Source organism: Pseudomyrmex gracilis, unplaced genomic scaffold (genome assembly GCF_002006095.1).
Source record: "Pseudomyrmex gracilis isolate BER0280 unplaced genomic scaffold, ASM200609v1 scaffold_25, whole genome shotgun sequence".
Classification (NCBI taxonomy): domain Eukaryota; kingdom Metazoa; phylum Arthropoda; class Insecta; order Hymenoptera; family Formicidae; genus Pseudomyrmex; species Pseudomyrmex gracilis.
The window spans coordinates 49,182-62,126 of record NW_018020609.1 but is presented as its reverse complement, the minus strand read 5'-3'; the positions used below and the strand labels follow the sequence as shown (position 1 = coordinate 62,126).

The 12,945-nt window shown below is 37.5% G+C and overlaps 5 protein-coding genes across 5 annotated transcripts; 3 read left to right on the top strand and 2 right to left on the bottom strand.

Moving 5' to 3' along the window:
* Window positions 1-208: 208 nt before the first annotated feature.
* LOC109852173 lies at window positions 209-1,929 on the bottom strand. Its single transcript, XM_020423078.1, has 4 exons — window positions 1,791-1,929; window positions 1,285-1,426; window positions 1,124-1,195; window positions 209-749 (listed from the first exon to the last, which is right to left on the bottom strand). The coding sequence occupies exons 1-4, from the start codon at window positions 1,847-1,849 to the stop codon at window positions 618-620; spliced, it is 405 nt and encodes a 134-aa protein (XP_020278667.1). The 5' UTR covers window positions 1,850-1,929; the 3' UTR covers window positions 209-617.
* A 2,367-nt stretch (window positions 1,930-4,296) lies between these two features.
* LOC109852182 (biogenesis of lysosome-related organelles complex 1 subunit 5) lies at window positions 4,297-5,755 on the top strand. Its single transcript, XM_020423105.1, has 4 exons — window positions 4,297-4,401; window positions 4,522-4,604; window positions 5,268-5,456; window positions 5,568-5,755. The coding sequence occupies exons 1-4, from the start codon at window positions 4,383-4,385 to the stop codon at window positions 5,733-5,735; spliced, it is 459 nt and encodes a 152-aa protein (XP_020278694.1). The 5' UTR covers window positions 4,297-4,382; the 3' UTR covers window positions 5,736-5,755.
* Window positions 5,756-5,844: 89 nt separating this feature from the next.
* On the top strand, window positions 5,845-7,277 carry LOC109852180 (transmembrane protein 199). Its single transcript, XM_020423102.1, has 2 exons — window positions 5,845-6,289; window positions 6,376-7,277. The coding sequence occupies exons 1-2, from the start codon at window positions 5,866-5,868 to the stop codon at window positions 6,627-6,629; spliced, it is 678 nt and encodes a 225-aa protein (XP_020278691.1). The 5' UTR covers window positions 5,845-5,865; the 3' UTR covers window positions 6,630-7,277.
* LOC109852181 (chromatin accessibility complex protein 1) lies at window positions 7,241-8,122 on the bottom strand. Its single transcript, XM_020423103.1, has 2 exons — window positions 7,800-8,122; window positions 7,241-7,660 (listed from the first exon to the last, which is right to left on the bottom strand). Exons 1-2 carry the CDS (start codon window positions 7,932-7,934, stop codon window positions 7,265-7,267), a joined length of 531 nt encoding a protein of 176 aa, XP_020278692.1. The 5' UTR covers window positions 7,935-8,122; the 3' UTR covers window positions 7,241-7,264.
* Window positions 8,123-9,145: 1,023 nt separating this feature from the next.
* On the top strand, window positions 9,146-12,349 carry LOC109852162 (peptide-N(4)-(N-acetyl-beta-glucosaminyl)asparagine amidase). Its single transcript, XM_020423051.1, has 6 exons — window positions 9,146-9,778; window positions 9,943-10,220; window positions 10,340-10,561; window positions 10,775-10,949; window positions 11,163-11,582; window positions 11,734-12,349. The coding sequence occupies exons 1-6, from the start codon at window positions 9,554-9,556 to the stop codon at window positions 12,298-12,300; spliced, it is 1,887 nt and encodes a 628-aa protein (XP_020278640.1). The 5' UTR covers window positions 9,146-9,553; the 3' UTR covers window positions 12,301-12,349.
* Window positions 12,350-12,945: the final 596 nt, after the last annotated feature.

Sequence of the window (12,945 nt, the reverse complement as noted above, 5' to 3'; positions counted from 1 at the left end):
GAAGAAAAAATATACACATATATCTTATTACAAGAGTTTCAGAGATAATGGGATTTTTTTAAACTTTCTTTATAACTTTTAAATTTATATTTAAGTTCGCGCGGAACCTCTTAATAACACTTTTTAAATTTATATAGAAAATTATCTTAAACTCAAACTTTATATCATTTGTGTGTCTATGTCTCTCTCTGTGTGTGTGTGCGTGTGTGTGTGTGTGTGTGTATACAGACTACAATAAAGAATAGACTTCTTGACAGCCTTGGCATTCGAGCTTTGTGAAGGCTAACAAAGGCTATAAATGCATATCGGCGTGCATTCTTTGAATTCTACGTAAGTTCAACAGACTTGTTATTGTTGTGTTGCATTGTATATTTTACGCGATCGTTGTACGTGCGATCGCTTGTACAGAATTTGCTATGCGTGAATTCGATCAAAAATCGTCAATCGCAAAATATATATCTGCGCGACAAATGACATTTGAAAGAAAAATAATGTGTTTGTATATAAAAAAAAAACAAAGAGTGTATTAATCTCGCTAACTATCTTCGCTATTACGATCGATATTACGATATTTAGTGACGGAAATGAACGAGAAGTAATGAATTAGATTCAGCTCGTTAATTCTCTATTATCGACAACGCTTCGTCACAAGCAACCGCCTTGCCTTCGTGACAGCAAATGGGTTCCGTGCTCTCCAAACCGGTGAACGTCCAAAAAGTCACATCACACGATTTCATGTAAACAGCTACCTAAAAATAGAAATAAAAAACCGACAGAGAGATGACGGGAGGAAACTATGTAATAAATAATGAAATTTATTCGAAGAAAAAAATATTGACAAGCGTTTCTTTTCAACTCTGGATTTTTAAACGAGAACAATCTCGCGCACATGTTAACAAATTAATAAATTGTTTATATCGCAAATCGATAAAATCAGATATTATTTATCAAATTTATGCAACTGAGTGTTGTATTCTTTGAACTCTGTCAATAAGAGAATTAATATGTACTAGAGCCAATAAGAGAGGTCAAGCGCTGGAGGAGTGCGGAATATTATTAAAAATTTTTTATTATATTGTTTATTTTGTTATATATTTTTTTTGATATTATATTCTTCGCTCACCTTTAATTTTTCGACGTGCGTGTTCAGTTTCTCGCAAATCAGCATCGGTGCTTCATCTCGAACACCCTCAGCCTGATGTCATGTGAATTATGTAAAGACAGACGGTGAACAAGTGGCGCGGTGGGAAAATAAAAATGTGCAAAAATTAATTAACTACTTGCCAGTGCGATACACAATTGTTGACATTTTTCGGTTCCATCCTGATCGCATCTTACATTGTACCGAAGCCTGTGTTCAATTAACGGTTCCAATCCCGGAACAGCGAACACCGCGCAGCTACACGCACCCTCTGCAATTTCTTGCCTTGAACAGTGCAAAATGCTTTTTTAAATGCAAAGTTACGACAGCAGCCGGCAAAAGAGCTCTTGCTGAGAAGTGCCAATTAAAGTCATTACGAGAGAAATACTCGAATTATTCTAATTGCAATTAACAATTCAGAAGAAAACTGAACGCGCGCGCGCGCGCATCAACACTTTGCAATAATTTTCGTCAATCTTTTCTGTTTTATTCTTACCCGATATACTTGTTCTTTTTTTTTTTTTTTTTCAAACAACTTAGAACAACAAGCAGCGTTTGTTAAAAATTAATCGAACCGCTCGCTCCTCCGCGTAAATCGCGATTGCAAAAAATATCGACACATTATTATCATCTAATATCACAATCTTACATTGTAAGGGGCAGCATCGCCAAATGAATCAGAACAAAGAAACGCAGCGCTCTTTCCATTATCGTTCGCAATTTGCACCTCGCGTATCTGTCACGTTTAAATCGTCACGCGTGAAGCTTTACGGTGATTATTGCGAACGATCGAGCTGAACGCGCGACATATATGTATAGCTCCATCCCCATAATCATCCGCCCTTCCCCCTCCTCCCTCCCTAAACGCACATAGGGAGGAATGCACGCGTAATCACATGACGGCTATTGTTAATCGCGGCATCCTCTTCGAGCTGCGGCTCGAATTTTCCGTCGATATGTACGTCCGCGTTATGTACAGGCGCGTTCCCACAGAGATAATCGCACCGTCGCGATGTAACCCGAGAATACGCCGGACTTGTGAGCGATCGCGCCGCGCGGGGAACATGTAACGTTTTTGCGTATGTATACGTGTGTATAAACACATACAGGTACAGGAGAGCTCCGGCGAAAAATATACGCAAAATTCCCATTAACTCGAACGCCATTAAACAGGTACATGTGACACACGTCTTGTTTTGGCATTTTATCGATCTCCTCGTGTGTTACTCGACTCTTTATTTACGACGAGTTTTACAAAACATCGTATGTACGTAATTTTCTTGCGCGCACACGTTTCAAGAGCGCGTGGTTTTTTTTTTTTAGAAAGAAACACGTCTGAGAGAAAATCCAACAATAGGATTTCTCAGCGGATTATTTTACAAATCGTAACTTCATAGAGCAAATATAATAAGAGAACTTGTTGAAAAAAAATATATTTACGTGCAATAAATATTATTTGCGTACAATTGTTAATTATTGCTTCGCAATTATCTGCAATTTTACATATACAATTTATATGTACCATTGTTTTTTTGTCTCTTCAAAAATATAAAATTATAGCAACCGAAACAATCTGTAAATATATCATCACTCCCTACTACGTGTAATCCCGTAACTCCAAAACGCAAATTTTAGAGGAGAGCAGTTTAAAAGTTTAAAGCTTTATATAGTTTATCTAGTTACTTATGAATATTTTTTTTTTTAACATAGCATAGCACAACACAGGCGCACGCTATTGTTATTTTTATTTAACGTGTTGTCAGTGAACACAATCTGTCACCGCGATGACAGATAGTATATACGTCTTATAAACCATATAATACACATATGAGAAATGTCAGAAATAACGCATGAAAATCAAACTCAAAAAATAGTGAGAAAGAGAAGTGGAAGAACAACAAGTGACTAAAATCACGTGACAGGGAAAAGGTTAAAAAAAAGAATATTATACATATTAAATGTAATATTCTATATCTATATTTAATACACACACATACGCATATATGTGTATATATATATATACCGTAATCACGTGACCGAAGGTCAGTGACTCCACCGCAGTCGCGCGACCGAGGTCAGTGACCCTCCCCACCAAGGCCGCGCGCACGCGGTCAGTGACCCCGCCCCCACCAAGGCCGCGCGCACGCGGTCAGTGACCCCGCCCCCACCAAGGCCGCGCGGCCGAAGTCAGTGCCCCGCCAAGCAGAGATGCCAGTTCGTGGACTTAGTAAGCATTCAGCATCAAGTGGAGGGGATACGCACACAGGCGACAGCCGTGTCCGTGTGGTTGGCCAACCATTGGCCGAAGCGCCGAGCGCACACGGACACGGTTGTCGCCTGTGTGCGTATCCCCTCCACTTGATGCTGAATGCTTACTAAGTCCACGAACTGGCATCTCTGCCGCCAAGGCCGCGCGGCTGAGGTTGGTGATCCCGCCAAGGCCGCGCGGCCGAGGTCAGTGACATTACTGCAGTATGTATATAATACATATAATACAATATAAAGTATAATATTATAAATATATAATAAATTATATGTATAATATGTATTATTTAATGTTATATATAATATAATTCGATTCGATTCGATCAACCAACCAATCGACAACGAAAAGAGGCAACAAAAGATGCAACAGATTCGACTCCAAACGCGCACTTCTCGGTCCAAATGCCTTTTTTAATATAGGATTTGGTATCATAAAGAACATGACTTTCTAAGTGTCACTATGCAATAAACTAAAAATCCCGTATGTGACACTTATGTAATTTTACGTAGGGAGTGACAATATAATCTGTAAATTTACTCACATGTATATACATAGATATATATAATGTATACATGTAAACAAGGAGTTTTGTGCTATTTTTTTTTTATTATTATAAAACAGTTTTGCGTAGTTTTTACTGTTTTTTTTTTTTTTTTTCACTGATATTGATTCATCACCTTGAATATCTTGGTTTGTGATACCGACGCGACAATGATCGGTAGAGCAATGCCGCGTGTGTCCATAGTCATGTGCAACAGTCATGTGACAGTAAAGCTTGTGTCACTCTACGGATTGGAATTGAGATTGGATTGAAATTTGACCAATCAGAAGAAAGATCACTAATTCTAATTTTAGTGATCTTCGCTCTGATTGGCCAAATTGCAATCCAATCTCAATCCTAAGATCCGTAGTGTGTACATAGGCTTAAAAGGCGAGTTGCCGTCTGACGATGGACTGGGTGTTTTCACTGACACTATGGCGTCTGTAATCAAAGGTGCGATGATCACACAAACCGCGTAATATACCATAAAGCGTAAAAGTTATCCGATAGGTGAACATCTTATTGTTTAAGTATTGTATTAATTATATCGTACGCGATCACGTGTTTTCGTAGACACGGGCGAGATCTGGAGCAGATTGTTCGACCATCGTCCGTTTGTGCAAGGAGAAGTCACGTTCTTTTTGCGGGAATTCCAGGTGAATCTCTTCGCGAAAGCATCACAGTAGCGACATATCATCAGTGCAATAATGTACATAGATTAATCAGATTTGATTGGATGTTCAATTATAATGGGTTTAGTTATGCAAACATAAACCTATTCGCGTGCCCTGAGAGAGGACCGTGATTATTATAAGCTTAAAGTTGGATCGTATCAGCCGTATCGGTTGGATGTGCTGCGAATATTTTTGGACAATTCGGTGTTTTACACCACTTTCTTTATTATTATCTTTAATTTAAACAAATATACAACTCCGTGGCTTGGCGTCAGGAACCCAATCCATCGGTTTTAAACCTGTTATCAAAAAGACATAGAATGGCGTATGGACTAGCTTTATAGGTCCACTGAGCCAAAAGAGCACTAAACCAAAACCATTATTATAAGCTTGTTGACATAGACAAGTGATTATTATTGCTTGATGTTCTCCTGTTTAATAAATCTCTGTTTACATATACAATATACTAGATTAATACAAAAATAACTGCGGATTTTAAACTTTGTTAAAAATCACAATTTATTTTCATACCAACCTAATATATTTTATGTTAATAATTGGTTTTTGCATAAACTTTTTTATGTTTAAAAAAATTAAACCGCTCAAGATTTCATTGAAAAATTTGTATTCACTCTCATTTCTTAGGACAAAAGAGCTGATAGAGAAGTGGAGCGTCTTTTCAAAATACTTGAATATTCTACTGAGTTGAAAGAAAGTCAACTGGATCGTACTGAGCAACTTGGCGACTGTCATCTGCCTAGTCTTAAAGCAAATGTGGACGTTGCACTGAGTATGTGCAATCGTGTTTTACAGAGAGAAGAGAATTTTGATAGTGTATGTATTATTACATATTAAATGCTAATTGGTTTTTATTTTATATTGTTTTTTTTCTCGAGATATATTATAGAATAACTTAATAATACGAAGTGCGCATTGATTTTGCAGGATAGTATTTTGAGAGAAAACAGATTGATCAGAAAAAGAGAATGGGAAAAGTTCATCAATGATATGAGCGACAAATGTCAGAAAGTGGATCAAACATTCCAGGAGAAGGAAAACGAGATACAAGAGTTTTATATTGATCTGGAAAAAAAATTACATATTTCTCCATAAAACGTTTTTCATCTTTGCATTTTATATAATTTTTCTTAGAGCTTTAGTATTTCATATAAATAAGTTTAGTATACCTGATTTCTCTGTGAAGCAATTACAAAAGTACATATATAAAATTAACGGCACAAATATGCCATTGGAATCAATTGTGGATCCTACCATAAGAGTAATACCGTCTGTCAAATTAGTAAATTTCATCTTAAACATAAAAAATGTTGACGATGCTCCAAGTGGTATCGTATTTCTATGCGAATCAAAGAAATCTAAAAAAGAGAAGATTGCAAATGCAACGTTGACAATCGAAGATTTCAGGTGGTTGATACATTATTTAAGTGAATACAGAAGAACCAAGCGGGAGAAGATCTATTTTCAGGACCTGTTTGACGATTCTGAGGTGATATTACCAACACCAAGGGAGACGCCGCGCAATCCAGAGCTAGAAGCTAGAATACAGAAATTAACGGCACAGCAAAATGACAGAGAGTATCAGGCGATGACAAAGAGTGTCGATTCTATACGAAAGTATCATCCGGAAGATAGTATCGCTTACCAAAGTAAAAATATTTGTATACAATATCTCTATTCACACGTCATATGAACGCACATGTAAAAACTATTCCTTTATAATTTTATTTTGCAGTGAAGCAGATAAATAAACAGCTGATCGCCATTGCCCAATTTGTATTCTCTGTGGCGGCTGGTTTTGCTTTCGGATTCATCGGAATAGAACTTATAGTTGGAAATTTAGACTTTGGATTCAGATTGCTTCTGGGAATAATGTTCTCGCTGATCATCGCTTTAGCCGAGATCTATTTTCTAGCTCTGAAGTTGAACGAAAACGGCTTTGACACATCCCCTTCCACATCCCTGACAAAGAAGTCGCATCAAGATTAGGGTTACTTTTGTTTGTTCACTTACCTCAAACATATGTATTTATTTATACAACAATTTATTTGGGTAAGTTAGTTGAGTTGGTTGTTTCTTCTGTCAGCAATGTACATGTGTAGTGTCTGAAATCGTTTTCAAAGAGAATATTTATATAATATATATTTATTATAAATAAATACAATGATTCTTTAATATAAGAAATAGTAATTTATATGGCGATACAACTAGATGTATGATACAAGATACACACTATTTACAAAAATATATGTGGTATGAAGGCTATATGTGAGGACAAAAGCACACGTCATGCTTATTGTAACTGCTTAGTGCTGAACCATTCGTTGGATGCAAGTGTATAAAAAATAGTTTATTCTTAAATTTTAAATGATCTTCCCCATTAGTCTTTTTACAAAACTTTTTGTGAAAATTATTACTAATCGTAATTCTTTTACATCTCTGCTTAAGATGGCAATGATCTGATGTTTAACTTTTATAACGCACACCTACATGTACACGCACATAAACAGATCTATATATAATTTGTATGAAAAATGTGTAAAACCAAGAATTTATCAGCCGACCCAGCTAGATAACTTCTCTGTAATCTAAATATGTGTATCAAAATAGAGAGCAACATATGTTTATCTCTTGGAATCATCTTCACTGTCACTTTTTGTACTGTTTTCACTTTTGTCACTCATCGAATGACCGTTCTGTTTAGTCCCGCTTTCTTCCTCTTCGCTGCCGGATGACGAATTTTCATTTTCTCCTTTGGTGTCGTCACTGTCCGAACAACTGTCCGTATCCGAATCACTGTCGCTGTCCGAATCCGAACTGCCGGAAGAGCTACTGGATGCATTTTTGGCAGCCATCATCTCCTTAAATTGTCTAACTGTAATCTTGCGAGGCATTATCTCGCGAAGAAATTCCAGTGTCTCGGTGGTCTGCACAACCTCGGCCAGGTGTTTGTAATCAAGAGCGGATCCTTTCTGATTTTGCATGTGAGCCTCTTCTGTCAGATAATGTATAAACAGTTCCTGCAAACACACAGACAAAGCTAGACATCGGAAGTGACAAAAATCGTGCGACCCGCCAAAAACTAATTTTCACTCTTTGTGAGAAGTTGTCACACAAATCTCTTAACCCTTCTGTAAATCACGTTAACGTGTTCTTTACCGTAGCTTTTGTGACCAAATATAAACCGTCCTGTCCGATAGTTTCCACACACGGAGAACTTTTCATTATTGTCTTCACTCTTGATATCGGCAATCGTAACTCCTTTATTTTTACGGACGAAGCTTGTGTACTCATTGGAATTTTTTGTCTTTTTTAAATCGGAAAAATTAATAAAATTAGAGAAAACCGCGATATATATATATACTATATATATATAACGCGCTGAGATTTGTTTTGACTTTATACAAGATTTGTCGTAGAATTTTACTCCTGTACCGGCTTTACAACTAATCAGCAGAAAGAAACCTCTGACGCAAAGGTTGCGTTCCGATATTCAAAGTTGCAACGAAATTGGCAAATCTATAATACATGCGACGCGAAGTATAGATTTTTAATACCAAATACAGAATATCGAAATCGGAACACGGAGAGTCCAGAGATTGACAAATACCGTTGCGGTTTTACAACTCGAACACGTTTCCGGATTTGCCAATCGGATTCGCGCTTCTGACTGACGCCCCCTGGGGTACGTTCCAAAATCCTACCTTGGTTACTAAAATGCTATATTTCACGTCACGTGTACTATAGTTTTTGGTAACCAAAGTAGGATTTTGGAACATACCCTTGTTGGAAACATTTAAGCCGTGTATACACGATTCTCAAGAAGTCGGTCAAAATAAAAGTTACCAAAAATTTTGAACTGCATATAAATCGGTTCATTGAGAGAATAGAACACTACTCGCGCATAGGGGGAGGAAAAGCGGTCAAAGTGGAGGATACCGCCCTCGCCGCTACCTTTAACAGCACGTTCAGGCCCGAATTTGGATTTCGGTAAATAAAATGATTTTTTATTTTAATGTATTATCAAGTTTTTTCATTGTCGCGTGTCTCTGTTATAACGGTGATTTCTATTATTCTGTAAAATTTATATACACAGTTGCTGAGGATGATCATAAATATACACTGATCGAAACGTCTGATATACACTACATATAAATCATTGTCTTATTCCATCACCATCCATGGACTTTTGGCTCATCGGGGTTTATCTTATCTATTTATTTATTTACTGAGCTATATTTATAACTTTGTAATGTAATTGTATTGATAAATGTAGTAAATGTGTAATCAAGTAATTAAACGTAATCAAAATGTAAATCGAAACGTTTACATAAGGGTGAAGATTGCACGAGCGATGCAGCACTGCGGATCGGGGGGATTTCTGATAGGAGAGATGCGCAGAACGGACGTATATTTTTGTCCATGGGTGTCCTGTTCTCTCGTTGAACCTAGTGTAGGTACAGGTATGAAGATCTAAAAACAGCGTAATTGACCAATCACATTAACGAATTCGAATTAAATGCACCTGAGCGCGTCCTCTTTCAGTGCGTGGTAAAATACCAACACACTGAAAATATTTTACCAAATACACATTGAAAGAAGACGCACTCGGTGCATCCAATCGAATTCGTCGTATTGTTCCAGTCGTGTTATCCAAGAAAGTTTTACTGGACCCTGTTCCGTTATTACTATAGGCAGTATTGAAAAATCTATAGGATACGTCACGTGAACCTATAAATTTTCAGTACTGCCAGTAACAACGGAACCAGTGGGTGTTTAACGTCAAACTATCTATTTATCTGTGGAAAGCGGAACAATGACAAGTGCAATTTGCAAGCACCTGTCGGTGATCGCAAACAGATGAGTCGCGTGTCGTCCCGCAACTTTGCGTTAAACATTTTGTAATTTGAAACATGGGCGAGAGTCTGAGACGTTGCGTGAAGTCTCTGGAGAACGAGAACGAGAACAGTGTGCGCGACGAGGCGCGAACAGCATTGTTGGACATTTGTAACAATTTACTGAGATCGCCAAATGATGATAAATCTCGCGAGTTGCGTCTCGACGATCACGTCGTTGTTGAAAAGCTTCTGCCGGCCGTTGGTGCTATGGAGTGTTTATTCGACATTGGTTACACTGAAGTTTGTATTCTAACAAGTATTTTTTTAAATCTCTTATTGGTTTTTTTTTTTTTTTCAATATCATTTATTAATTAAAATTAAAACAATGATGTACCATAAATGAACTATTTAAATGCCGCAATATAGTGTTGGAAAATTCATTACTCAGCTAACGTATGTGATAGGATGTAACAGGAGAACGCATATTCCTACCGCACAATGCATCTCTCTCGAGACTTAAGACCTTGTCCAAGTTGTTGTCCGGATCGGGGAACAATTCTGTGATCGAAAACATAACTCATAGAAGACCGTTAACGCAAAATACATTTTTTAAAAACATTATTTGGCACTTCAATGACATTTTGCATTACGAAGACCCAAACTTACAGAGAAAGGCTAGAAGTTTTATACCTATTGCAAAGTTAGAAATTGCAGCAATGACAAAACTGAGAGAAGTGCAAAAGTAAAGAAATTTTTATGTCTTTCTAAGAGATTTTTTTTTTTTTTTTAATATAATTTTGTTTTTACTTTATATTAAATTTTAGTTTAAGTATTTTAACTCTTAGTTTGTATCTCTTGCAGATCTTTGAAACTAAATGACGCAACAACAAAGTCTGATTCCTTGCAACTTGAAACAGATTTGATCATGAAAGATTTGTTTTTGTTGGAGCTGCTGCACTGGTTCAAGTGTGACTTTTTTAAATGGGTCAACAGTCCACTGTGTTCAATATGTTCTACCGAATCTGAATATGACTCGGAAGAGCCATCTGCAGATCCTCGTTGCTCAAGAATAGAAATTTATAGGTAAAATTTTCATCGCATAAACTTACAACAGGATTTATCATTACCAAAAATAGCAACTAATTAATATATATAATACTAATAAATAAAAATATACATATATAATATATATAATATATAATATATATAATATATATACCATATATAATAAATATATAATAAATATATATATAATACTAATTAATATATACCCCAATGATGTTAATTCAATCTTAGATGCACAAAGTGCGACGTAGTTATCGAATTTCCACGGTATACGCATCCAGAACCATTGCTGACGCTGCAACGCGGTCGTTGCGGCGAATGGGCTACTGTGTTTACGTTATTTTGTCGATCGTTAAATTACGACGCACGGTTTATATGGGATCAGACGGATCACGTGTGGACGGAGGTACGCGTGTCAAAGTTTATCTTTCGATTATTTAAAAAATATCCCACGAGAAATCTAGATGTCACGTATTACTTTCTTAAACTATACATGTACCAGACCTTTGTCTACCGCTATGTTTTTATTTGAGTTTTATTACAATTTTTTGTCGCGTTTTGCATCAGGTTTTATTCTATTTTCTAAATGAATTATCTTTTCCTCTTGTGTTACACTTAGGTGTGGTCGGTGTCGAACAAGAGATGGATTCACGTAGATTCGTGCGAAGACGTAATGGACAAGCCACTGATGTACGAAAAAGGATGGAAAAAGAAGTTGTCATATATATTAGCTTTTTCCAAGGATGAGGTTCAGGACGTTACTTGGCGTTATACGAGCGATCAAAAAACTGTAATGAAGCGACGAACAATCTGCGCCGAACAGAATTTGATACACTTGCTGCGAACGTTGAGCAACCAGCGGCAAAACTCTATCGGCTATAGCCGCGCGCGCAAAGAATACGTTGTCAAACGGAATTTGCTGGAGCTAGCCGAGATGTTGTACATTCCGAATTCGCGGAACGAAGATTCCGATGAAAACTACGAAGGGAGATTGTCCGGTTCTCTCGCGTGGAGATTAGCGCGAAATGAAATTTCGCAGGTGCGCGAACATATTTGTTTCAAAGTAGACTGAGAAACATTAAATATCTCCATATTAAGCGTTTTTCTTATTCTACTATCAATCTTGTGTTTTTTGTTGAAAAGGTTTTTCTGTTCGGTCGGTGAAAATTTTGATCTTTTTTTTTTTTCAGACCAACGTGAGTAAAAATCACGTTTGGAACGTTTCCAAGTACGGACAAACTTTCGAACTGCGATATAATATCGTTAAAGACACGTACCAGGTGGTAAGTAACGCCGATATCTTGGAAGAAAAATCCGGATGGCTGGAGAGAGTAAATACCGTGGAGGGAGAGATCTTTCGCAAAGTGGAGAACGACTGGAAGATGGTTTACTTGGCGCGGTCTCCGCATGCGAAATCCGGACGTATCAAATGGACGTTCGATGTCGCCGATTCGAATTTGCGTTTGAAGACGTTCAGTTTGACGGCTAAGTCCGAAGTGTTTCACGGAGCTAGCGTGTCCTCGGAAATCGAGGCTGTTTTTAACGACAATAAAGCGATTGTGATACCCGTTCCCAATTGCGGCAATTTTCGTACGGAAGACGTGAAAGACGCGGTGAGATTAAATGTGATCGTAACGTTGTCCGGCGGGCGAGGCAAAGACGCCTGGCAGCACGCTCAACTCTTTCGCCAGAGTCTGGAAAACACCGAAGAGCAATCCATGATAATTAGTATCCAATTGAAAAATTGTTGCGCATGATAATTATTATTCCATGTTAAAATTTCTATATTAAAATTTCAAAAAAACAAATTTTATATAATTAAAAAAATATAATCCACATTTATTAAATTACTTTTGTGTATAGATTAAATAAAATTGTTATGTAAATGTGAGAGAAACAATTTGTTCGGCGCAATTGTGTGGTTTGGTTGATCGAAACAAATGTCCTTAATGAGATATTAAAAAAAAACGAAACTTATTTTGGAATAAGAAATGTCATTCGCGGATGTAAGGTCGTCGTTGCGACAATACGTTGCAATTGTTTAGAACTTTGGAAGACGTTAACGCACCGCACTGTACACATCGTTCGTGCGCGACGTTCGCAAACCAATCGCGCCAGAATCCCGCGACTATCCAATCGCATCGGTCGATTTGTCGAGCGCGATTGGATCGTCGATCGAGCACGCGCACGAGCGACCTCGGCGGGAAAAATAATTTCGCAACTTCTCGACATTGGGCGTCGCCAGGTTTCCCATTGGCCGGCGCGCACAGGGTGGAGTTTCGAGTGGGATATTCAAATCTGATCGGTCCGGTTCACACGAACCGCTCTACCTCTCGTCGAAGATACTTCGTCTCGCAAAACGAACATTTTTCGATTTAGTTTTCTCGTTTTGTCGGCTTGCG